Source organism: Microtus ochrogaster, chromosome 26, assembly GCF_000317375.1.
Source record: "Microtus ochrogaster isolate Prairie Vole_2 chromosome 26, MicOch1.0, whole genome shotgun sequence".
Taxonomy (NCBI): Eukaryota; Metazoa; Chordata; class Mammalia; order Rodentia; family Cricetidae; genus Microtus; species Microtus ochrogaster.
In genome coordinates, this window is record NC_022025.1 from 9,146,932 (window position 1) to 9,173,049 (window position 26,118).

The 26,118-nt window shown below is 39.5% G+C and overlaps 1 protein-coding gene across 2 annotated transcripts in view; it reads left to right on the forward strand.

Moving 5' to 3' along the window:
• The window catches only part of Cacna2d1 (calcium voltage-gated channel auxiliary subunit alpha2delta 1), a 441,225-nt gene that overhangs the window by 216,749 nt on the left and 198,358 nt on the right, over positions 1-26,118 (forward strand). For both annotated transcript variants that reach the window (XM_005358331.3, XM_005358334.3), the window contains exon 4: positions 2,863-2,922. In XM_005358331.3, coding sequence (XP_005358388.1) covers positions 2,863-2,922 — 60 coding nt within the window. The remainder of the gene's footprint in view (positions 1-2,862; positions 2,923-26,118) is intronic.

Consider the following 26,118-nt stretch of genomic DNA (forward strand, 5'->3'; position numbering starts at 1 on the left):
GGAGCATCCTTGCTGAAGGAGCATCCTTGCTGAAGGAGCATCCTTGCTGAAGGAGCATCCTTGCTGAAGGAGCATCCTTGCTGAAGGAGCATCCTGGCTGAAGAGAGCAAGCTGACGCTTAGAAAGATGGCGCTGCTGCTCTAGCAAGTGGCCTGGACTTCCCATTATAAACAACCCCGTTTGGATGAAGTCTGTTCTGCATCCCCACTGTCTGGACAGTGTTTGAATCTATGTCACAAAGATGTTTATCAGTCAATCGGCTCTGGGTTTGGGGGAATTCAGCTCACTTTAGGAGAAGTTAAGGAGGCAGAGCTAATGATGAGACCTTGAAGTCAAGCAGACTGATGACCAGTGGCGCTTTCCTCCTTCAGTTGCTCATACGGGCCAGATGCGTTTTAGTGTTCAACATGGGCTTCATGTCTGCTTGCTTCCCCTCCACTCCAGTCCTTGTGATCTCCATCAAAACAAAAACAACCCACGCAGTCCTCAGGGCATAGAGTAGTAGGTCGATGTATCATTACTATAGTGGCACACTCTCAGGGGCTGAGGTGGCTAAGAGAGTCCACTATGTCAGCCTACACCTTAGGCAGGCTTTACACTGTCTCTGGATTTTTTTTCTTTTGAGACAGGATCTCCCTATATAGTCCATCATGGCGCTCTTGCAGCAATCCTCCTGCCTCAGCAGGAGTTTCTCTTTCAGAGTTCTCTTTTATACTATTTCCTGTCCCAGTGATTATCAGGCCCTTTGGATAGACTGTAGTGGGAAGTGATAATGGTGGGTCCTGGCTCTTTACTAGAAAGCCTTTGGGTAGATAGCAATTATAAAGTAACCAACAGGTTTATCCATCCTTCTGCAAAATCATCAAGTTACTTCAAATATTAGGAAACTTTATTTTACAAGTTATTTTTCTTTTCTGGAGCTGAATTGGGTGGTTCTTGCACATAAATATTGTAGATTATCACACGGCATCACAATATTAAAAGGTTGGGCAAGCCTGGGACCTTCTAGCTAGTTCTGAATGCCATGTCTCCACTCAAAGCCAGAGATAAGATTCTGTTCTTTTTCTCCTGGCCTGTAATTGGAGTTCCTGTTTTCACAAGCTGCTTATTATGAAGGAGGGGTTCCTCCCCAGCTCTCTTCAAGCCTGTTCCTACCTAAGCAGCCACACGATAGCCTATACTACCCATTCCATAATTGCGTTTGCTTTCTCTGGAAACAAGCTGTTGATATAGGGCATATATATATATATATATATATATATATATATACATATATATATACATATATATATATGTGTATATATATATCTGTATAGATGGAGACTGGCTGACAATAACGTATTCACTTTATTAGATAGGGATTTTATTACTCTTAGTGCAATTTCCCTATGGCATTCAGTGGTAGATTATTGGCTTTAAAATGTCACTTGAGTGGAATGGAAGTTAATTAGAGGCTCGCAGTGTCTAGAAGGCACGTCGATTTCTTTAAGTAATGACCTTCAGGTCTTTCGTCACAGGGAAAAGCAGTTTGCGGGTATGCTAGCTCTAACCTAGACTATCTCCAAAGTCAGGACTTGGAACTTTTATGAAATTTGATTAAAGTTTCATTTATTTCTTTATGAATAAAGACGTAAGAACAGTATGTTTTTCATGAGTTCCTAATATTACATTTCAGGCAGAGAAACTAAAATCTAGCAACTTTTGTATTCAACTCTTGAAAATACGTGTCATTTTTATACATTTGCCTTGCTATCTTTAGGCTTCTAAAAATTTTTAGGCTCTCACAACAAATGTCCTTTACTTTATTAAAATCTATATCTAGTGTGTGTGTTTGTGTGTGTGTGTGTGTTTAGTGTATGTGTGCGTATGTGCGTGCAGGCATCTACATTCTAGATGCATATGAGGATATCAAAGATCAAAGGAGCTGAGTTGATCCTATATTTATTATATTATTATACATTTATTAGTAATACCTATGTAATAGCTTAGAAAATAGACAGACTATAGTATTTAATTTAAAGGACAGATACTAACATGTTAATGTCAAAAACGGCCCAAGAAATCCTTCCATTAGTTCATGCAGAATCTTTCTTGGAGACTGACAAGATCAATGAATGGCTTGTGTTCGCCTAAATTCTAACCTGCTGTTTGTCTCTTAAGAAGTGAATTTAATACATTTGTATTTATTGTGTTTGCTGTTAACTTTGTGCTATTTCTGCCCCGATATTTCAACTTAAAAGTACCCAAGGGGAATAAAGCAGCCTTACACCACCCCTCCCCCCCATAGTTTATCATTCTTCAGGGCCGCTAAATGAAGGTATTTCCGTATGTGTGCATTCCAAGTTCACAGTCTTTCAGAGAATGTTTGAAACATCTATGCATTCTCCTAGCAAATAGGAAATTCCAAACGTGTTCTTATCAGCTTGCCTATTTGGTTACTATACAGTCATCCATGTCTCAACATCATTCTCTTCCTACTGAATGAAATATTTGGTAGTGTTGTAAGAACAGGATTATACTACAATCACTATACTGCCTTTATTTCATTAAAACTATTTTTTTCTTTTTACAAAAAATTGCAATCTAAGTCCTTGATGGAACCCACCCCTGATGGAGACAAGAGAGATAGGTCAATTCAGTGGTATTTAAGAAGAGTAGACAGTTCGTTGCTGTGGCATCAGCTTCAGTAGGTTAGATTGCTAACTGATTTAGGACTTATGGATCATAAGTAAGTACTCTTTGTTGCTTTTTATGCCCATAATTAATTACACCATCAAAGCTCATGGATAATGTATTATGTTGTAATTCCCTGTTTCTGTGGTCATGGTCACGTGTGTCTAAGATTTACAATTTCTTTTTCAGCGCCTGGCTATGGAAGCTGAGAAGGTCCAAGCTGCCCACCAGTGGAGGGAGGATTTTGCAGTAAGAACATTTTTTTTAATATAATCAATTCATTTAAGTTGATCATTTATTTTTTGTTGATCAGTACTTTTGTTTCCATAGTTTTAGTCACATTTAAATATAGTCAGCAATGGAATTTTACAGTGTTATAGGAATTTGATCCCAAACTCCCAAAGTCTATTCTTTTTTGAATGACGTGGACCAGTTAAATTAGTGAGAATATTCATGGTCGTGTTTATGTATGAGAAAAGAAAGAAAAAAAATACAAAAAAGGTTCTCACATTCTTCAAGGCATTTGAAAATATATTAAAGCAGCATTGAATCATACTCTGAGTAATCTTCACCATTGTTTTGAAAATAAAGTTGCATTGAACTGTTTTTTTTTTTAAAAAAAGAAATACATGCATTTTGAATTGTCTTTCTGGGTGAAATAACTGAAGAAATAAGCAAAGCATGCTCACCGTTTGATTGGTTTGAGTGTTGCTGGACCCTTTCCCAATTTATTGTGAACTACTTTTGGACACGCCAGCTGGCATTAGATTTCATGTTTTCCTTATTATTTGATAAGCTTGTTTTTGTTCTCTGGGATGCTGGGTTAATTGCACAACATTGCAGATGCCTTTCTTGTAATGAAGAACTTACTACCCATTCACTGTGGTAGCCAACGGAAGTGGCCAATCCCGAAATGTCAGTTGAAGTTCTTCTGTAACATAGTTGATGCCTTTATTTATAATGGAGATGTTTTCCGTCTTTGATGACTGATAAACTCCAGACAACTAACTCTTCCCTGAACCCACAGATGCTGTTTCAAAATGGACAGAAGTGTGAAGGCCAGCTAATGATATTCTCTGAGATCTTATTCTAAAATATGTCAGATTCAAAGTTCAAAAACTTGTACAGCAATAGGTGTGGGAAGTAGCATGACTGTTTTGTGTTTGTTATTTTGCTTGCATACATACATATATACAAACATACATACATACAGAGGGGAAACTAGTCTAAATAACATAATGAATTTTTTTATGAACTTCCTTGCTTGATACTTGTGATCCTTCTTCTTTGTCTACTAATTGGTCTCAGACAATCTATTCAGTAGTGATTCTCTTTGACTGTCATCTTAATTTGATTTTCTCAGTGAATTGATCATATTGACTGAGTAGTTCTATCTTATTATATATTGGATTTACCCACAGCTCTTTGTCATGGTTAGGCTACTAAAGGTCAGTTTGTCGCCTGCCTGTAATATATGAAAAGAAATTGTCGAACGAGTAAAAATCATAAGCACCTATAGCACTGAGGAACATGAGCTTTTGGAATGAGGGGGTTGGAAGGCAGTTACTACCTTTTAGATGAGGGGAATGACCTTAAAATTGTGTTTTCTTGAATATAGCTTAGAGACAGGCAACCCCTCCTCCCGACAAAAAAAAAAAAAAACCTAGCTTTGGTGATTTATGTGGATGACAAGTCTTCTTCCTGGCCCCCCATTTAAAGGTGGCATATGACATATTATGAACGTAAACTAGGCCCAATTGGTGTGGTATTATTATAGTGCAGTTGCTGTTGGTTGAGTTTGAATCTTCAGTAATTAACAGAACACCAAGGATTATCAGCATCTCACAGTGTCTCTCTGTAATATAGAAATCACTTTTCCTCTTTGGAAAAAAAAATCACTGTTTCAATAAATCATTTGGTATTTTTCGCCATTGTTAAAAAATAGCAAGTTGACATAGACTTAAACTAAGTCCTTCTTTACCAATGTCAATGTACTTAAGGAGTAGTTGTGTCTTTCTAGACAGCAGATCTTTTCCCCAGATAGCTTGTAAATTGTTCAATACTGGGCTCATTTATACTAAGTTATCATTTTAGCAAACCCTTCTTTTCCCTTTTTACAAAAGTGGCAGGTGAGCTCGGAGTGTTAGGGTTTGCATATTAGTGCATCGATAGTGTCATCAGCTGGAAGGCACTCTAGCATTTTGCTTATTTTGCTCATTTCCATCACTGGTTCAACGATGAGTTGCTGACAATTTCATATCATGTTCCTATTTGGGTCATGTCAAGTTTTTCTTTATATGTAAAATAGTGCTTCTATTATGTGCCATTAATACCCATGTCTATGAGGCAGCACTGGTAGAAATTTCATTCAGGATAACAAATGTGTCCGCAATGATGCAAAAGCCATTACTAATGTTTATATGGATAGAAGTGAGTCATTTACCTTAGTATTAAATGTTCCTATCGAATAGTATTCACTGTGCCGGAGCCAACTCTGTTCTTAAGTTCCCATTAAACTACACTGTGCTCAGGACCTGTTAACATACCGTATTACCCTTAAAAGAGACTCTTGAAGGAAAGCAGCTCAGAGCTTTGTCCACTGTTTTTCCTGCACACACGTCGTGCCCGCTGCTCACGTAGCACCCATCTGTTGGCCTTTGTGTGCTTGAGAGTTGGTGTCCTCCATGGCTTCCATGTTACCAAGTGTCCCTGGCCACTCTCCTCCTTGGGAGGCCATGGCGTGCTAGAATGGCTGAAACTGTGAGAAGTTTCATGCCTGCAGAATAGAACCGGATTAGACTTACTAAATCTTTAGATTCAAATGATCAGGAAGTAGTAAAATAGAACACCTTTCTTCCATCTTTTTCTGACAAAGTAGACAGTGCTATAATCTATTAATTCATAGATACATCAAGCTAAATTAATCCTCGAGATCCAGAATAAGAAATCAGTGATTGATAATTAAACATAACCAACATTAGACCTCTGTTTTGATAAAGCACCCAAAGCAGTTGCCATTTTTTAAGCAAGCATTGGAAAATGTTTAATTTGAAATTAAACACCTCATTCTGAAAGGCCCTCCCTCTACACCTTGGAATCCTTTCCTCAGTTCAGGTATTTGGCTCTTTCCACCAGTGCGATAGCTCTTTAATAATTTAGCACTCAGGTAGTTTCGAAGGCAGGAAGAGTTTCCTAAAAGCTGCATTAACATTTCAAAAAGAAATATAATATTCTGCTTCTTCCCTCAAGTATACGTTGGCATGTTTCATTAATATCGCTCAGGCAAAGGGTGATTAGCGTTCCCCGCGGCGTAAAATAGAAAACTCACATAAACAGTGAGAACAAAAGGCGAAGCCCTAACTGCTGGCAGCAAGAAGGGGCTCGTGTAATTCACACTCTCTCTCGGCTCCACTTCGTTCCCACAGGAGCATACAAGCAAGGGAACAACGGGCCAGAAGCTCCGCGGGTGACACGTGGCGCTAATAACATGGGAGGGGACAAAGGACTTACACGCTAAATAGATTAAAATTGATGTGGCCATGCATTGACAAGTTCAAACCAATATTTGTAAGTAAGTCACATCTACCAGCTGCTGTTCAGGTCTCCGTGAAGTATGGGTGCTAACGGAAGCATGCCATGTCAGTCACTTAAGACGGACAGATGATTTGATTAAGGGCAGGTGGGCGGAGGGGGACTAGAGCTTGGTAAACTAATTGTTCCGCATGATAGAGTTTCTATTATTTCCACCAAACCAATCTTCTTCAATTGCATCCAAAATCTCATTTGATTGTCTTTGAAATGGCTGGTTAGCTAAAGCAATTTTGTTTCCAACTAAGCCTGCGATATTAATTGTACTTACACATGTATAAACAGAAGGGGTGCCTAATTTGTATTTTAATAACTGGGATCTTTACGTGTGCCGTTTTAGTGCCGGCTGGTTGCTGGGTAGGCTGAGTGGAGATGCCCACAAATTGGTCAGTAAATATAACATTTGCAGGAGCCCTTTAGCTCCTGCTGCACGGGGAAAATAAATTAGGAGAGGAAGAACATTGTGGTGGAAGTTGAATGTGACTGAGTCGGTCAGGCTGATTTCGTTCTTCAGGGTAACTTTTGTTCTGTAATTGTCAAAATCATTTTGCCATGCCATATATTGGGATGTTCTTTTAACATAATGGCATTCAAAATTTTGTATTTGTCTGAGTAAAATTCGTAGGCACGGGGATTCTGTATTATTTCATCTATCCCTATTCATTTCATGGAGGAGCATCCTCTTTGTTAACCAAAGCACAAATGTTTTGTGCGATGAGAAAACAGACTGTGCTTATTTTGATTTTAATGCATAAAGACAAACAGCATTCTGTGTGACAATTTGGTGTACACACTGGGCAGGAAAGGACTCATTTTTGTGAGTGAAAATTGGAGGATGGCTTGCTATCTTCATAAGTGAATAAACAAAATTGATGGATCATCAAATTCATTTCAACCTGTGATTGAATTTTGTCTTTCTTAGTTTCTGCCTCTGGTTGGTTGACTTGTGTATGTTAATTTTTGTAGCATTACTGATGGATACAAAAATTATTAAAATTTCCATTATTTTGATGCTCCTGAAGAATTTTTCCTCATTATAAAAATATATTTAAAAGAGTCACAGTGCAAAATTAATTTTCCCTAATATTGGGAAAGGAAACTCTTCAGTTAAGAAGAATTGAACTAACTTTTGATGCTTTCATCCACATATATGAGCTCATGACGAATATGGAGCACACCAAACTAGTTTGTAACAACTGTGGATTTTTACATTGCTGCTTAATCTGGGTAATAGCTCAAATCCTGATTTTGATATTGAAAAGAGAAAACAGTAGGCTTAACTACTTGTTATTTGGCCTAACAAATGTTGGTTTCACTCTTAATAACATTTTTGGGTGTCTGCTGTGACCTCACATTTTTTTATTTCAATTAAAGCCTGTGAGAACATTGCATGTTGACTAGCCCGTGGCCCTCAGTAAGACACCATCACAGCGAGTGCGAAAATAATAAAAATGCTGACATCCTAGAGGCTGTGCACAATGCTTCCCTTCCCTGGCTGTTGTCTCCACAAGGCAGGGAGAAGTCAGAGAGCTGTTCCTCACTGGGGGACGAGACCAGATTGGTCTGGCTGTTACTCACAGTCATTCTGCTGCCTCAGTGTTGTTCACAGACTGAGATTCAGGGAGTGTAGTCAGTTACTGAAATTTCTGAAATTGCTGCCAGTGTCTAAAAATTCCAGCCACAGGGAGTGCCCAGAATCACCCTTATTGACGTTTAAGGAGTCAGTTACTTCAACCAGCTAGTGCCAAATTGTAACTGTCAAAAAAGAATCATTATGACAGTTGTTTAAGTTCTGCAGTGTAAAACATTTTCTTATTTTATATAGACTACTTGTTCCTATTAAATTGAGGATTTACTATATTAATTTAGGACTAGAGAGAAAAAGATGAGGAACTTGTATGAACATTATAAGTCACTACAAATTACATACGATTCATAGTCAGAAAAATGTCCTTAGAAATCTCCGTTTCACTTTCTTGTTTCAAAGCCTTCAACAAGAGGTTAGAGATATGACTCAATGGTACACTCTTTGCCATGCAAACATGACGACCTGCATGCAGATTTACACACTCGGGAAATGCCAGGCAGGTACAGCAGCTCTTTGTCTTCCCAGACTTCAGAAGGCTGAAGCAAAGAGTCCTCAGGGTAAAGGGGAGCTAGACTACAAGCAGGGACTGAATTTGCCTGAGATGCCTTGCCTCAATGAATAAGGACATAGAGTAATTAAGTAATACTCTCGATTGTAGCTTTGGACATCACAGGCATGGCCACACGAGTAACAGTGTTAGTGCGCATGCAAACACGCAGGCATGCACACACACACATGCACACACACAGACACACACACACATGCACACACACAGACACACACACACATGCACATACACAGACTCATGAACAAAAATCCATCAATACTTATAATTAGGGTGCACTTTGTGATCTGGCCTACAGAAGACTTTCCAAATTTGCTACGTTAGTGTCAGCCTAATGGCTACGACCATTGACATGAGCATCTGAGCAATCATTAATGCTCTTTGAAAGGATATGAACTCATTCACTCTTGGACCTTTGCTCATCTCTGCCATTTCCTTATGGCTTTTCTTGACCAAGATTAGATTTGCTGTTTCTTTATGTTTTCTAATGCCTGCATATGTTTCAATACATACTCTTTCTCCATTTTGTTTTATCACTATGGTTCAAACTTCCTGGGATGAGATGGTTGGCTAATGTAATACGAAGATAGTCTAGTGTGATGCATGACATAGCCTGCATGTATTTTTATGAAAAATAATAGCTTGTTTAGGACCCCTGTTTTTACTTGTGAACCTCACTGTCCCTATTACCGAAGAGATGATGAAAGTTTGTTTGAACTGCACCTTCATATGCTGGCATAGACTTACTCACAGCTGGGGCTTAGCATTATGCAAATCTACTTAAAATGTTGGGCCTGACACTAACTTGCCCTGCAGTCTTGAAAAAACATTATTCTCTTGAAATATCTATTCCCTTAAGATCTCACCTCTGCTCGTCAATACAACTGTGTCCTTGTGAGATGTTCAGTCATTGCCCCTCTGCTTCTACGACCACCGTTTGTCTCCCATAAAGAATATTTCTCCTAACTCCAGGATGCTCTCGAGCAGGTTGGCACTGTTCCTCGCTGAGAATTCACCCTTCTGTTGAGTACCTGCCAGCTCTCACTCCTGATGTTGCCGCTTGGCTCGTTGACGTTTCTTTAAGGTGGAGACAGTGTGGACACTATGCAGACATGAACTGAATAGCACTGTTCCCAACCCTAACTACTCAGTGGACAGGGCTTGCAGGCCTATACTTATGTCTGTGTCACAAAGAGCCTAAAGAAGATGACTCCTTTGTTATCAATTTAAACCTTCTTTCCATGAGAAGACAAGGTTTGGCAAGTCATCTTTATTAATCACTACATTCTCATCCTTCCCTTGTCCTTTGGGATCCTGGGGATATACTTCATTCCCTTAGGAAACGATCATGTGAATTTTAATAAGTGATTGTCGATAGTTTGTCAGCTCCTACCCTGCACTGTCATGTTTAGCTAGCCATTGAGGGCCTTCTTGCTTTATTATCTGTAGCTTCCATAAATTAGGTTATGTACATGTACTTAGTACTTTGGGAGACTTGGATGATGGCAATACAGGGGCATCATCTCCATAATGATCCAGAATATCAGCGAGCACACGCTTCTTTTTCCTGGAGCTCTTTACGGTCTGAGTTCTGGAACACTAACTCTATTCCCAGAGATAATCTTGTATTGAGAATAAATAACATTAGATGCTGGAATGGATTCAATTTAATGGAATTAGAGATATGTTAATGGCCTCGCTAAGACTGCTCAGGGAACAGAGGCTGGTCCAGGAGTTAAAAACATGGCCTGAAACCTTTTCTCCCTGGAGGGTTTAAGGTACCAGAAATTTGGAGCTTTGAAGGAAAGGAGCCAAGCATGGTGTTCAGGTTGGTGCAGACTCTGGGGTGTGGTTCCATTTGGACTCTTGGACATCGAGTTCTGCCCAAGAGAGTGATGGCTCATGGCTGAGGACTTAGTGGATTGTTTTCGGTGGAAGCAGACTGTCCAGAACACTGAAGAGCTGATAGAAATAATCTAATCGCTGCTTAGTAGAGCAGCCAGAAATTAACCCCAAAAGATATTTCTGAGCAGAGACATTTTAGAGATGTCATGCTTAATTTAAGAAGTTGAAAAATAACTGTGCAATAGTCAATAGAGTACTCACCTACACTTTCTTGAAAGTGTGCACCTAATACTGGAGTTGATGACATATGGTAATGATGACAGAACTCTAGGGTGGTGAGTTACTGTCCACGGCAGAAATGGACCATTTTAAAGTTCGTTCATGAACTTTGTATAGTTTATATAGACCATCTTATATAGTCTGATGAATGGATGCTTTCCTGTTTCTCAAGTAAGTACTGTAGATGTTTTTAATCTCTCTCTCTTTTTTTTTTTTTTTGTTCTTCGAGACAGGGTCTCTTTACATAGTTCTGTCTCTCCTGGAGCTCACTATGTAGACCAATCCATCTGGCCTTGAACTCACAGAGATCCATTTGCCTCTGTCTCCAGCATGCTAGGATTAAAGATGTGCAACATCGCATGCAGCTTGCAATTTATTTTTTAATTCTATCTATCTATCTATCTATCTATCTATCTATCTATCTATCTATCTATCTATCTATCTAGTGAACATTAGTGTTTTGCCTGCATGTATGTCTGTGTGAAGATGTCAGATCATGAAGTTCAGACAGTTTTAGCTGCCACATGGATGCTGGGAATTGAACCTGGGTCCTCTGGAAGAGCAGTCAGTGCTCTTAACTGCTGAGCTCTCTCTCTCCATCCCATCACCTTATTTGTTTTCCATTGCTTTCAACATAAAAACTGAGAATCTTTTAACATTAGAAAACAAAGTAACCAACAAAACTAGACAAAAACCTATTGCAGACCATTCCGCTTCATGGCTTTCCCTCTCTTCCTGTCTCTGGCAGCAGACTTCAATGAGGTATGAGGCCTCCCCTCTTTCCTGCCTTATCTCTACATATAGGACAGCCTATATAACCAAACTTCATATGTCTCCTTTGTAGCTCACTTCCCGAAACCGAATCAGCATTTTCTCTTTAATTTCCTACTTGGTCTTTGTAGAAACTTAAAACTTCTCTTCCTTTAGACGCCTTTTCTTCGTGTCAGGAAGCACACTTTCAGCTTTACTGTCTTTACTATCCACTTCCCTGTCAATCTTCCTGCAACATCTCTCTTCACAGCATAGTCAGGGCTTAGGAGACAGTACTTCATCTCTCTTCTTGAGAGCCCATGCTTTCTCCCCAAACAGCACTGCTGACTTCACATGCAACCCTGCTGAGCTCTACTGGGCTTTAGGCTCTTTCGCCACATGTGTGCTGGCTATGTCCAGTATCATGTCTTCTTGCCCTAGACACTGCACATGGTCTGTTCCTTCTATTACTTCTTTCCCCTACAGTCTTTAAGTATCAACTGATATTTCTTTCCTAACTTTCTCAGTTAATATAGATGCAATGAAAGAGTCATCTGAATGGGGAGAAGCACTGGGGCTCAGAAGTGAAGCCATTGCAAACTCAATTCAATATAGACCAACCTGGTCTGTATTGTGTGGACAGTCAGGGTTAGATAAAGGAAATGCTCTCAAACAAAACAGAACCCAACCTAAAGTTGAGGTGTACTTGGGCTTTGTGGAACAATCCTTCCTTCAATCCCGGAGCTCACAGGGTAAAGACAGGAGGATGAGAAATTCAGGAGCTCCTCCGGTGTGCTATGAGTCTGGGACTAGCCAGGGATAAAGATAAATTCTAAAACAAGCAACCAAATAAAATTAAAAATAAGTAAGTTTAAGTGATATAATTAACTTGAAAAAGGAACTTGAAATCTTGCTAAATGTTTGTAGCTGGATAATGTCTCTGCATAATACTTCTCTCATATATGTCTTATGGGATACACACAAAAAAATATAGGTTCCTAGTACTACTTAGTGAATAGAACACAGAAATTGTGAAGACAGCTTATTTGTTTTTGATAAACCTGAATATCTGCATTTTTCCCATTCTTTATGTGATCCCATTCAGATCTTACTAGGTTACTATGTTATTTCTGTGTTTCTAAAATTTTCCTTGTTTTCTGTAACCATATCACCACGTTGTTTCCTTCAGGATCTTAATTTAGTTGATGGCTCCTCCAGTTTTACCTAGAAAGAATTAAGAGATAGTTGGTTTTTAGGTCATATATTAGTAACCATGGCCTGGGAAGATGGATTTGCTTGTCATGAATAGCATGTTCTGCCTGGAAACATATAAAAGTAGATTTCATTAGTTACAGAATACAGGAGCCATTAAGTGAAGGCAGTCTCTGCAAACATGTCCATAGAAAAGCAGGTAAGCAGGTTACAGGAGAGCAGAGAAAATTTCTTTGTGGGTTGCCCAGGCTCTCTGACATATTCTGAGCTTTGGAGTTGGTGGAAGCCAGTGATATTCTAAATTAGTAAATTCTAAGGTTTTTCTGAATGTTCAAAAGTTGTTAGGTCAGACATGAGAGTGAACAATGGATCACTATCGAGTACCAGTGTCGGTGATCCACTGGGACCATAAGCCACCTGATAATGACACGGGGACATTATTAGTTATGAAAGATCAACTGATAGCTTAGGTTTGTTTTTAATTATCTCATAACTGAAACTAACATATTTGTATTAATTTTCATGGCTCCATGTGGCTCATGGCTTGTTACCTCATCTCCTACATATCATGCTTCCTGTGACTTCGCCTTTCTTCCCAGCATCCTCTTTGTCTGTAAATCCTGCCTCGCTATTGGTCATTCAGCTTTTTATTAAACCCATCAAAGTGACATTGTTACAGTATACAAAAATACCATTCCACAACAATCCAAGATAATTTAGCCCTGAAACCTCCATATGCCAACTCTTTGACCACCATATTTTACCAGTCACCCATCTTTCAATCTTTAACACAAGTATCACTTTGTTTTTCTGGAAATCTATATAATTTTGAAAGACCAAATGCTTTAAAAATTGCTTTTATGATAGTGCCTTTATTGTTGACCTTATTATTACATTAATTTCATTCTTCACATTAATAGTTCCTGTGGATTTTTCTCATGACACATATTGATCAGGACGATTGATTAAAGTTCTACCAAGAGTGTCCAGTTTTATAACAGTATGGCGTGACATTGCATAAAAAAATATGCAATTTGTGTCAGACCACATTCACAGCTACCCTAAGACATGTGCACCATTAAGGCCACAGGCTGAACATGCCTGTAAGTCTCTCCTCAGTTCTTATATGATTGAGATGGGCTGGACATTATGTTTTAGCTTTTAAAAAGTTTTGTGTTTTCTTCTTTGATGAAGTTTCTGGGATGTTTTCAAAGTTTTCTAAGATAATAACACATGAAACACCAACTGACAAAGCAAGAAAAGCAGTAAATAATCAGAAACCATTTTAATAAACTTTTTATGTGTCTCTGTGTGTTTGCCTATGTGTACATGTGTAGGGGTGTGCATACGCACATGTGAAAACATGGGTGTCAGGTTGATGTCATGTCTTCCTCAGTTTCTCTCCACTTTACTTCAGAGAGACAGGGTCTTTCACTGGACCGCGAGCTCAATGATTGTCTGGGCTGGCTAGCCAACCAGAGAACTCTGGGGACCCACCTATCTCTTTGTCCTTTCCCCAATTAACTTTGGGATTGTAGGCCTTTGTTGCTGTGCCCAAATTTTATGTGTGTGATGGAGATCCTGTCTTACACCCTCATGCTTACACTGCAAATACTTACTCACCAAGGTACCAGCTCTTCCAAACTACCCATGTTCTCCAAGAGGCCACGTGCAGTTAGATATAGAGAGTCAGTGCAGCCCCTCTGAACACGTGAAATGTCCTGGAAGAATCCAACAATTTTACTATTTTCATGAGATTGGAGTTCCATTTCCTAATAGCTCACAACCAGTAAAGTCTAATAAATCTTATGTTGCCACACTTGGGTTTGAAATTTTGCGGTTTATGTTCTGAAGGGATTTGGTTCTCGATCTGAAGGAATAATGTTCTTGAAATAAAGAATATTAGTTACTACTCCCTGGAGACAATAGATTACAGAATCTTAAGTTGCAATAAATCAAAATGTTGTTTGACGGTTTTACTGCTACATTATTTTCATAATCTTTGGGGCGAGTGGAAACAGCCAAATTGTGTATTTGAGATGACATGAACCTATTTCCTTAGCCAAAAAGGAAATGAAATATCCTGACAAAAACTATCAATATTTCTCTTTCTTATCAGAGATGTTGATCCCGAGGCTTTCCAGAAGTTTCTTTAGAGTTTTGCCTGGAATTCATAATGTAATTTCACTAATGCAATAGCCTTGATAATATCCACACTGCCTCCATCTCTGAGTTCTTTTGTTTGCTGTGGCAGTGAGTGGCTGGGGAAGAAGACAGATTATTTGAATCCACAATAGAAAGAATGTCAGTCACAGTTTTGTTTCTATATCTGATGGCACACAAAAAAATGTTTATAAATTTGCATCACCAGATTTCCTGGCTTGGAGGCTTAGTGGGCTTCTGGCTTGTGGTTCTTTTCTTGGTACTCAGAATGTCAAGGCTATTTCATTGATGAGAATGAATCGTCTGAGTCAGAGAACAAAGTCCTACGATAAAAGCCAAGGTCTAGATTTAAAATCATTCTTGCTCGCTTTGGAAAGCTCTGTGTACGGAGGACGAAGAGCAGCGGTTGTCCTCTTTAACCCAGCCCCAAGGCTGAGCACGCCAAGGACTCCCATCTTCCCCTTGCTTTGAAATTCTTCTGCCATGACAAAAATTCAAGGCTAATATTGCCCAACTTGAATTCATCACAATATTTTGATTTCACAAGCATCAAAAGCCTATTGTATGTATCGATGAAAAGTGCTTTGTTACCTAATGCTATTCACTAAGGAGTGTAGAAATATAGAATTCTAGCAATTTCCATGGTACTTTATAATGTATTCATTTATTCATTGGCTGATTAGATACTCTCTAATTCTGTAGCATAGTCAGATTGAATTTTAACCCTTGAGATAGCCAGACTGGCCTGTAATTCAAGGTCATCCTGTTTTATTTGCTCAATGTTGAGATTATGGGCACATGCCACCAAGGCCTTGGTATATTATATTTAAACAGACTTTTGAGGAAAAGCCCAACTTATTTTTATTAATGGAAGAAAAAATGCATTGAGCTTTTGTTTCAATCCCACTCCCCCTCGTATCTCACAGAAAAGAATAAGCCTAATATTATGGTTCCTAGACTGTTATTTGAGTATGAATATTAATCACCCCCTTTAAAAAGTTTACTCAGTGGTATAAAAATGGTAGTTCTTCAGGTTTGCATGCTTTTTAAGAGATACTCTTAGTGCTTGAATCCCTGCATCTGCTTCCGTCTGTTACTGGATGAAGGTTCTATGATGACAATTAGGGTAGTTATCAATCTGATTACAGGGTAAGGCCAGTTCAGATACCCTCTCCACTACTGCTAGGAGTCTTAGCTGGGGTCATCCTTGTGGATTTCCTGGAGCCTCCCCAGCATCAGGTTTCTCCCTATCCCTATAATTGCTCCCTCTATCAAGATATATATTTTTATTGCTCTCCATCCTCATCCCTCCCCCAACTCAGTCATCTCGATCCCTCATGTTCCCTCCTTTTTACCCCCAGGATATATTAACTATTTTCCCTCCCTGGAGCCCTGCATACATGTCCCTCTCAGGGTCCTTTTTACCTTGCTTCTCTGGGGTCGTGTACTGTAGGTTGGTTATCCTTTGCTTTATATCTAGTGTCCACTTAGGAGTGAGTACACACCATGTTTGTCTTTCTGGGTCTGAGTTACCTCACTCAAGATAATTTTTTTCTGGTTCCATTCATTTGCCTACAAAATTCATGATTTTTTAAAATTTATTTTTATATATTTATTTATTTATTTTTTAAAGATTTCTGTCTCTTCCCCGCCACTGCCTCCCATATCCCTCCCCCTTCCCCAATCAACTCCCCCCTCTCTCATCAGCCCAAAGAGCAGACCAGGTTCCCTGCCCTGTGGGGAATCCAAGGACCTCCCACCTCCTTCCAGGTCTAGTAAGGTGAACATCCAAACAGCCTAGGCTCCCACAAAGCCAGTACGTGCAGTAGGATCAAAACCCAGTGCCATTGTTCTTGAGTTCTCAGCAGTCCTCACTGTCTACTATGTTCAGCGAGTCCGGTTTTATCCCAGGCTTTTTCAGACCCAGTCCAGCTGGCCTTGGTGAGTTCCCGAAATAACATCCCCATTGTCTCAGTGTGTGGGTGCACCCCTCGCGGTCCTGAGTTCCTTGCTCGTGCTCTCTCTCCTTCTGCTCCTGATTTGGACCTTGGGGTTGTAGTCCAGCGCTCCAATGTGGGACTCTGTCTCTGTCTCCTTTCATCGCCTGATGAAGGTTAATATCCAGGAAGATGCCTATATGTTTTTCTTTGGTTTCACCTTCTTATTTAGCTTCTCTAGGATCACTAAGTATAGGCTCAATGTCCTTTATTTATGGCTAGAAACCAAATATGAGTGAGTACATCCCATGTTCCTCTTTTTGGGTCTGGCTTACCTCACTCAGGGTAGTGTTTTCTATTTCTGTCCATTTGCATGCAAAATTCAAGAAGTCTTTTTTTTTACTGCTGAGTAGTACTATAATATGTATATATTCCATACTTTCTTCATCCATTCTTCCATTGAAGGGCATCTAGGTTGTTTCCAGGGTCTGGCTATTACAAACAATGCTGCTATGAGCATAGTTGAGCAATACTTTTGTTGTATGATAGGGCATCTCTTGGGTATATTCCCAAGAGTGGTATTGCTGGGTCCTCACTCAAGATAATTTTTTTCTGGTTCCATTCATTTGCCTACAAAATTCATGATTTTTTTTAAACCACTGAATAATACTCCATTGTGGAGATGTGTCAAATTTTCCTTATCCATTTTGCGGTTGAGGAGTGTCTCGGTTGTTTCCAGGTTCTGGCTACTACGAATAATGCTGCTATAAAGATAGTTGAGTTGAGCTCCTAAAGTCCAGTTGAAAAGAGGGAGAAGGAATCATATGAGCAAGGGGGGGGGGTCAAGAGCATCATGGGGGAAAACCACAGAGACAGCTGACCCAAGCCAGTGGGAGCTCACAGACTCTGACTGACGCCATGGGAACCTGCATAGGACTGAAATAGGCCCACTGAATGTGTGCGACAGTTGTGGGTTTAGAAGGAACAGCAGGCTGCGTTCTTGCTGTCCGGCTTTCGGCCCCCTGGCTAGCCTATGCCCCGAAATAACAACACACAAACTGTATTCATTTAAACACTGCCTAGCCTGTTAGTTCTAGCCTCTTATTGGCTAACTCTCACATCTTGATTAACCCATTTCTAATAATCTGTGTAGCACCACAAGGTGGTGGCTTATCAGGAAAGATTCTAGCCTACATCCGTCTTGTGTCGAAGAATCATGGCATCTGGCTCACTTCCCTTTTTCCCAGCATTCTGTTCTGTCTACTCCACCTGTCTAAGCTGCTGTCCTATCAAAGGCCAAAGCAGTCTCTTTATTTGACCAATGAAAGTAACACATAGATAGAAGACCCACCTATATCAGTGGGGCTTGATATTTTTGTGGAGCCCCAAGCAGTGGGACCAGAATCTATCCCTGGTGCATGAGCTGGCTTTTTGGAGTCCATTGCCTGTGATGGGGCACCTTGCTCAGCCTTGATGTGGAACAGAGAGGGCGGGGTTGAAGGTCTGGTCCTGCCTCAACTCATTATGCCAGACTTTGTTGAGTCCCTAAGGGAGACCTCACCCCCTCTGGAGGAGTGGATGGGGTGTGAGATGGGGAGAAGGGGTGAAAGAAGGGCAGGGAATAGGGACTGGTCTATAAAATTTAAAAACAATAACTTTAAAAAAAGAGAAACATTTAGTCCATATTGGGAATCCCTCTATAAAAGAAAGAATGCTAACTGGAAATGTACCATGAAAGCAGATTACACTTAATTTTAGAAGGCATTGGTTACTGAGTTGCTTAAAGATTGGGTTACCATTGTGTCCCTTGGAAAGGAGGGATCTAGAGCAGATACTTCATTTTAATGCTGTCATACTCTCCTGGGGCTTTATTTGTGAGTAAACAGTTTGGCAACAAAGGGCTCCCTGCTAGGAAGCCCAAGAAGTCAAGTAAATAGGCACCAAGAGTAGAAGAAAGTCAACAAAATAAGCAATGAAATAAACAGGAATAGCACTGCCTACACACAAATTTATTTGCAAGGGTTCTTGAGTCAGAGCGAAACCACGGAGAATAAAGTCGTTCAGAGTGGACCAAAGCATTGTATTTTAAATATATTTTAGAATCATGTCACCATATATTATGCTATTACAGTCTGGCATGCAACTAATGCTTTTGAGCTTGTATGTTGGCAGCAAGTCTGTAACAATAGACAAATTCCTGTGTTGTTCCAAACCCAGTTAATAATTTTTTCCTAACAATCTCCAAAGTGCCAATGACTCTGTGAGTAAATTTTTAGCCGCACAAGGGTGAGGACCTGAGGTCATATCCCCAGCACTCACAGAACAGCCTGTGTGAAGTGAATTCCTGTTACCCCAGCAGCAGGAAAAAGGAGCTGGCAGAACTGGCGAATCCCAGCAGGTCACTGGCCTTATAGTCTTGCAAACTGGTTCAGTGAGAGACCCTCAAAAAATAAGGTGTGTGGATCTAAGGCTCGGTGAGTATTAGGCAGATGCTCTGTTGTTAACTCATATAGCCTCTAAGAAGGCAGCATTGTCTCACAGAATCTCAAAAATGGGGAACTCAGGAGTTAATACACTTAACCTAAGGATGCATGCTTTATTTATCAAGAAATTTATACCTCAAATTTTAAAATACAACAATTCTACCATTATATTGGTAAGTTAAAATGAAAATTAATTTAGTCCAAGAAATCATGTGAACTTTGAAGATAGGTGGACTGGGGGCTCAGGTTGCTTCTTTTGTTATTTACTATCTGAGCCATCTTCTTACAGTTTTCATATCGTACAGCTCTCTTTTTCTAACCACATGAGTCTTTAATTTGATAAACGACGTGACGAGGATTAAAGCCATGACTAGGATTAAAGCCATGGTTTTGTTGGCTATATCCTCTCCACTCCTTGGCTTCCTGAGAGTCTAGCTTCTTGAGGAGGCACTGGCAGGAACCATGTTTTTTTGTTTTTTCCATGACTCTGTGGAGCGTCTGGGTCCATGGCCCCACCTGAAGCATGCCATGTCTGCTCATGAACACCATTTAAGTGTTCAGTGGCAGGACCTCTTAAAAGAACTGCATTTGCTGCTAAGGCTGAGTCAGACAGCCTCTCTTAAAGGACATGCACCTCTGCTTACTTCTAGCAGACAGAACTCACCAGAAACAATGCTGCTGCCAACAGCTGTGCTTGACTCTGTTCTTTGTTTAGAATTTCTCTTTTTAAAGCATTTTCAGGCTTCATGTGGAAATTTTTGTCACTTGTTGACACCATTTATAGGAGAAAGTTTCTGCCCTACCTCAGCCACAGCTGTTTAGTCTCAAAGAAACACACAGAGGCTTATATGAACCATAAACTGGTTGGCTATTAGTTCAGCCTTATTATTAACTAGTTCTTATCACTGAAATTAACTCATAATTCTCATCTAGGTTTAGCCACATGGCTTAGTACCTTACTCAGTGAGGCATTCTTGTCTTGCTTCCTCTGTGTCTGACTGGTGACTGACTCTGCCTTTCCTCTTCCCAGAATTCTTAAAAGTCTGATTGCCCTGCCAATACTTCCTGCCTGGCTACTGACCAGTCAGCATTTTATTAAACCAATATGAGTGACAAATCTTTACAGTGTACAAGAGCATTTCTCACAGCACAAGGGTGGGATTTAGAGTGAGAGAAATGGGCCTTTCACGGGGATAAGCTGGAAGTTCCAGCCAAACACTGTCTATGACTTGTTTGATACCCATCACCTTATGTTTACACAAGGCTGGTTTTGTATGATGACGCATGGAGGAGAGAAGCAGGTGTTGTTTTCAGAATCTCCTGGTAGTTGCTGAGAAAACACCTTTCATTTCATTGTATTCTTCCATGTGGGTCAGGCTTTGAGTATATGAAGAAACATATTGCTCAAGAAAGATCTCATCCATGCTTTCACCACACGCACAGAAAATAATGTTGCTCAAGGAAAATCTCACACATCCTTTTCAACACACACACACACACACACACACACACACACACACACACACACACACACTGTTATAATTTTCTTCCATTCTGTCAAGAAGCTTAAGGCTAAATTTAATGCTTAAAAATTATAGACCTCGTAACAAATATCTTTTTATTTTTCTAAGACATTTTAATTAAATTATTATTGCTGAAATATTTAATTGCCCTTTTTAAGAGTGCTTTTGTAGTTTTCTCCAAGAACAGAAGTATATATCTTAGAACAATGATACTTCACAGGCTTATTAGTGGCCATTCTATTGCTATGATAAAGCATCGTGACAAAGACAACTTACAATACTGTCAAGGCCCAGCCTCAACAAAAACACCCTTGCCAGGGTAGGGCATGGGGATTTAGAAATATATGTAAAGAACATGAAGACACCTGAAAAATAATAAAACAGAAGGCAGTGAATACTGAAATCACTTGTATTTATTTTTCCATATGCTTTTATACCCAATACAAAAGGGCGAAGAAGGTAACAAGACTCCTTTGACATGATACAAAGGATAAATCAGTTAATTGCTTTAGCTTTCTGCTGTTTAGGGAGTGAGGCCACTCTATACCAAGTACCCTGAAGGCAGCCATTTCCCAGGTAACCTCAGATTACCAAAGAAGGAGCAAAAGTATTCTTGCACATCCTGACCATCTGTCAGGATGGAATGGATCTACTTGGCGAGCATCTTAATGTCAAAAGATCATGAGTCAGGCTGTGTAAGCTATACTTGTTAAAAATTGAACAACCTAAAACTCTCTCATCTATGGAAAATATGGAAATAGGCTCACATTTTTTGGACCTACACATAAGACAAAGTGTTCAATTGAGATTACATTTCCAAAGGTTAGAGTAATGAGGGAAGAGAGAAGGCATGGATGCAGGCACATCTGAGAGCCGACATCCCGAACCACAAGCAGGAGGCAGAGTGCACACTGGGAATGACGAATGGCTTTTGAAACCTGAGAACTAGCCTCTTGTGACATATCTTCTCCAAGAAGGCCACACCTCATAATCCTTCCCGAAGGGAAAACTTGGTCCTCTATTGGTGGAACGGTGTGGGAAGGATTAGAAGGTGTGGCCTTGTTGGAATGCCGGCATCTCCAGGTGTGCTGGGCTTTGAGATTGTTAAAAGACTGTCATTTGCATTATTTCTTTCTGCTTCCTGATGTGGTTTGCCATGTGAGCTCTTGGCTGCTAGTCCAGCTGCCTGCTTCCCGCTAACTCTCCTCTGCCATTGAGAATTCTAATCTTCTGAAACAGAGGCCATCATAAACTCCCCCTATGGTTTGCCTTGGTGTGGTGTTTTGGCACAACAATAGAGCAATAACTTGTACAACAGGCTTAGTGACCAGAGAGAGAAATGTAGGAAAACATGTCCAAAACAGCTTTTCAAATTCAAGTTTCTTGATGTCTATACACGAGATACAGTCATAACCCAGTAGCTGGCTAGATATCGAGGGGTGGTCCTGGGAAGCCCATAACAGCTATAGTTTAAGAGGCAAGGGCAGGAGAATTTGTGTAAATAATGTCACAAATTTATGTTTATCATATAACAACTATATGGCTGTTTATACTGCTCTATAAATATATCAGTTTTATTCCCCTTTATATCCAAGAGTTATGTCAATAAAGTTTCTATGAATATATGGTTTAATGACCAAATTTCCATTATACAGTTGAAGAAATTATCTTCTGCAACTGTGTGTGTCCATATAAATTAAACCACCATGTTGTAAATTCTGTTCAGAATTCAAAGTCATATTGATTTTATTAATCATGTATAATGTATCACACGGTTCTCTCAGACTTCTTTGTTGTCTTTAAAAACATCTAATTTGCCTTTAGCTTACAAATGATAAGTATTCCAGATTTGATCTTGGATAATGCTGAAGGCCTTCATGAGTCCCTGAGGAATCCTGGTTTCTTGTTATCTCATCAAAACAACCAGGAGCAACAAAACTTCAAAAGGAAGAACATTTTCAAGGAGCCGGAGCCCTGAGTTGGGAGGCTCTGCCACCATCTCACCCGTTCTTCTGCCCTCAGGAATGGCTCAACCTGGGAATGTATTCCTGTTTCCCAGTATGTGAAGCCAGCAGGCTCATAAACCGGAACATACACTGGAAACCACGTGGCCTCCCACACCAAGGAAATCGCCACAGTTACCAGTGAGATGATGAACACGATAGTCAAGCTCCATTTGAATTTTCTCAAGTCATCAGCAATTGGTATACTGCTATTAAGATATCAATGTGGCTATTTCAAAGTTGCTTTAACATGTTTGAAAGAGAGAATTAAATGAAAGATGCCCGGTAGTTCTCTATCCAAAAAACTCCCACTGAGACATAAAATAAGTTTATACAGTTATTACAGCTGTGCAAAAATGGGGCATGTTGACCTTTCTGGATGGTTAAATTTGCTAAGGCTTGGCTGCGTTTGTAATGGGCATGTTGCTCTTTTGAGATCACTCAATTTGAAGGGGATTGTTAAGTGATAAAACATCCTCTCCTCCACCATAAAAGCTTAACAATTGTCACAAATAACTGTGTACGCACATGATAATATTGCATAAAGTAGAATTATAATCTTCAGTGCATAAAATACTACATGCTCATTGACATTTGGATTCAGATAAACAACTCCTTTAGTATAAACTAACTATAATAAATGAAATTCATTGTCTTCATTATCAACTCAATTATCAACTTAATTATCAACTTCGTTATCAAAAACTCAAATTTAATTGAAAGTTTTCTGGCAAGCCTTCATTATGAATGCTAACTTTGCTAGATCTTTTCTCCTTGTATAATGCTGAGGTTGATCATCTTTTTCCACAAACTATGGAAGTGTATGCTAATTCGGTTAATTTAGTCATCCTACAGTGTATATTGTTAACAAAATATATAGTTCACACCTCAAAGGAAATAAAAGACTCTTTGTTCTTTAGCTGAGTGTGAGCTGTTTGCCCAAGAAATACAGATTTAGATTGCCCTAAATACCATATTTCAATGTGGAAACAGTTTCATGAGGTTTTTATACTTACAGAACAATAGAAATCATACTCCAAAATATTTTTAAAAATATGTTGTCAGGAACATCAGGCAGCAGGGGTAGATCAGAGTCTCAGAGTCCTTGTGATGGCATCCTTGGATTTTGGGTGGGTGAAAGCTAGTGATGGGTTAAGTTACTGTATTGGACAAGAATTTGGTTCTGTTTGCAGAGGTGTGAGGTCAGACACACAGGCAGAAGGTGAATGGTTACTGATGGGCTAAGGACAGCGCCCCAAATGCCTATACAGCTGCTACATTCAACTCTCCATTATCTCCACTTTCTACTCATTAAATCAGCCTCGTAACACAACAAAACATGCTGGGTTTCACAGACAACATGTTACAGCATGCACATGTAAAATCTGCAAAACAGGTGAGCTCATCACAGGTAGCACGTTTGTAGCACATCCTCCAGACCTTCCTATAGTGACAGCGTATTGAAATATTGAAATCATTTACATGAACGATGTTTTCTTTTATAAAAAGAAAACTCTTAGAGTTTTTCCTAACCGTCTTATTTACTAAATTCTGATAGCTCTTTTGTGCGATTCCCTAAGCAATTTCTAAGACACATCAAAGAGTTGCCCGCTTTTATTGTCCATTACTTGACATTGAAAACACAGGAACAATAAGTGGTAATATTTATACATTTTGATTACTCTCTTGTACGTTTATCTTGTATCACCGTTTCATTATGTCATGGCGATATAATTCAAATTTAGATTAAAAATGTAAAGTTTAAGCCGGGCGATGGTGGCGCATGCCTTTAATCCCAGCACTCGGGAGGCAGAGGCAGGCGGATCTCTGTGAGTTAGAGACCAGCCTGGTCTACAGAGCGAGTTCCAGGACAGGCTCCAAAGCCACAGAGAAACCCTGTCTCGAAAAACCAAAAAAAATAAAAATAAAAATAAAATAAAAAATAAAAATTTAAAGTTTAAACTCTCATTTCCTTTGATCTGCTGTCAGTTCCCTTATCTTCTCAAGTGTTTCCAGATCTGTTATGTTTTCATTTGACAAGTAACCATGAAAGTAGCCAAAACCATCAACAGAAGGGAAAGAAGCCCAGCCTCCTGGTTTAGTGGGAAGAAATAGTGTCTGTGAAGGTTAATTGGGTGATAATGTGTTCTCTTCCCTCTTCACACCTGGGTATTGACTTTGAAATTGTTTGATCTTATAAATGTAAAATATTTTTCATACTGAGTTTCTTATGTAGTAAAAAAAGAAAATATGATCAAACTGAATACATTGATGTGTTCCTTTGTTCTAAACATGTGTGGAATGATATTTTAAAATGTAGACGACTCTAATTAGCCCGATAATCCTTGCAATATTTTGCATATTATTGAAATTGCTTCAACTTAGGTAAACATACTTCTGACACGTCCTTAAGCTCAGTATTCATTCTTCTTTTTAAAAATCTCACTTTTATGGTTTAAAAACTACATTTCATAATTCATATTAAACAAAAATAATTGCCTTTTAATGTTAGGAAATCTTTATTTGGTGTTTCAACCTTTTTATTTTATTTGTATATTGCTTAAATAAATATAGCTTGAATAATTTAATAGAAGGCCTTCATTATACTTTTATAAAGCATCAAAATAATTTAAATTCTGGATAATAATAAATCTATATTTTCCCTTAAATTTTGAAAAGCCTTTTTAGATAAATTGTGACATTAAGTTATTGCCTTCCTTTGATGTTGGAGTTCTTTACCCAATTCATGAAAGAGAAAACAGCTTTGAACAGATAAATCAGTGATTTCCTGGTACCGGTGAAGAATTGGTCCCGGAGTGGAAGGCAGTCACTTACTTGTCTCTCAGCACAGTTGTGTGGGCTCCGTTTTATTTTTCCCTTCCTTAGCACGGGCCGTCTGATTCCATTATGTCATTCCCAACTAAACAAAAACAAGCATTTTCTAACAATGTTATTATAAAAATCCAAGTGACTAGTCTACCAGCCTCTACCGTACACATTGTGTGACAAGGGGAAGCTCATGGCTCGACACTCCTACTGAACCTGGCTGGTGCTGAAGAGCATCTGTTGATTTGTCGTCCCCCGTGCTCCCCCCCCCCCTAGTGGCTAGCAGCAGATATAGCTGTTTCGCTACCCACATCCCAGCAGCCCCTTAGCCCAGGTTCTTCTAGCAACTTCTTCCTGTACCTGCTGCCCTATCATCTGATGGCCCACTGATCTGGCTGTGGTGTGTAGGAATGGACATGTTAAAAATGCCGCTGACTAGCATAGAGGGCATCCTCACTCAGTCCTCCTTAGTGAATTCAGTTCATAAAAGCACCCCAGGGAATGGATTTCCGGTCGTTCTTTAAAACACACATGTCTTAAATATCTTCATTCTTCTTCTGCTCTACCATGTTCTTCTGCGGGTGTTTCCTGTGGTGTCACTGAGCTGGGAGAGAAGAGGATAGAGAGAGAGAGAGAGAGAGAGAGAGAGAGAGAGAGAGAGAGAGAGAGAGAGAGAGAGAGAG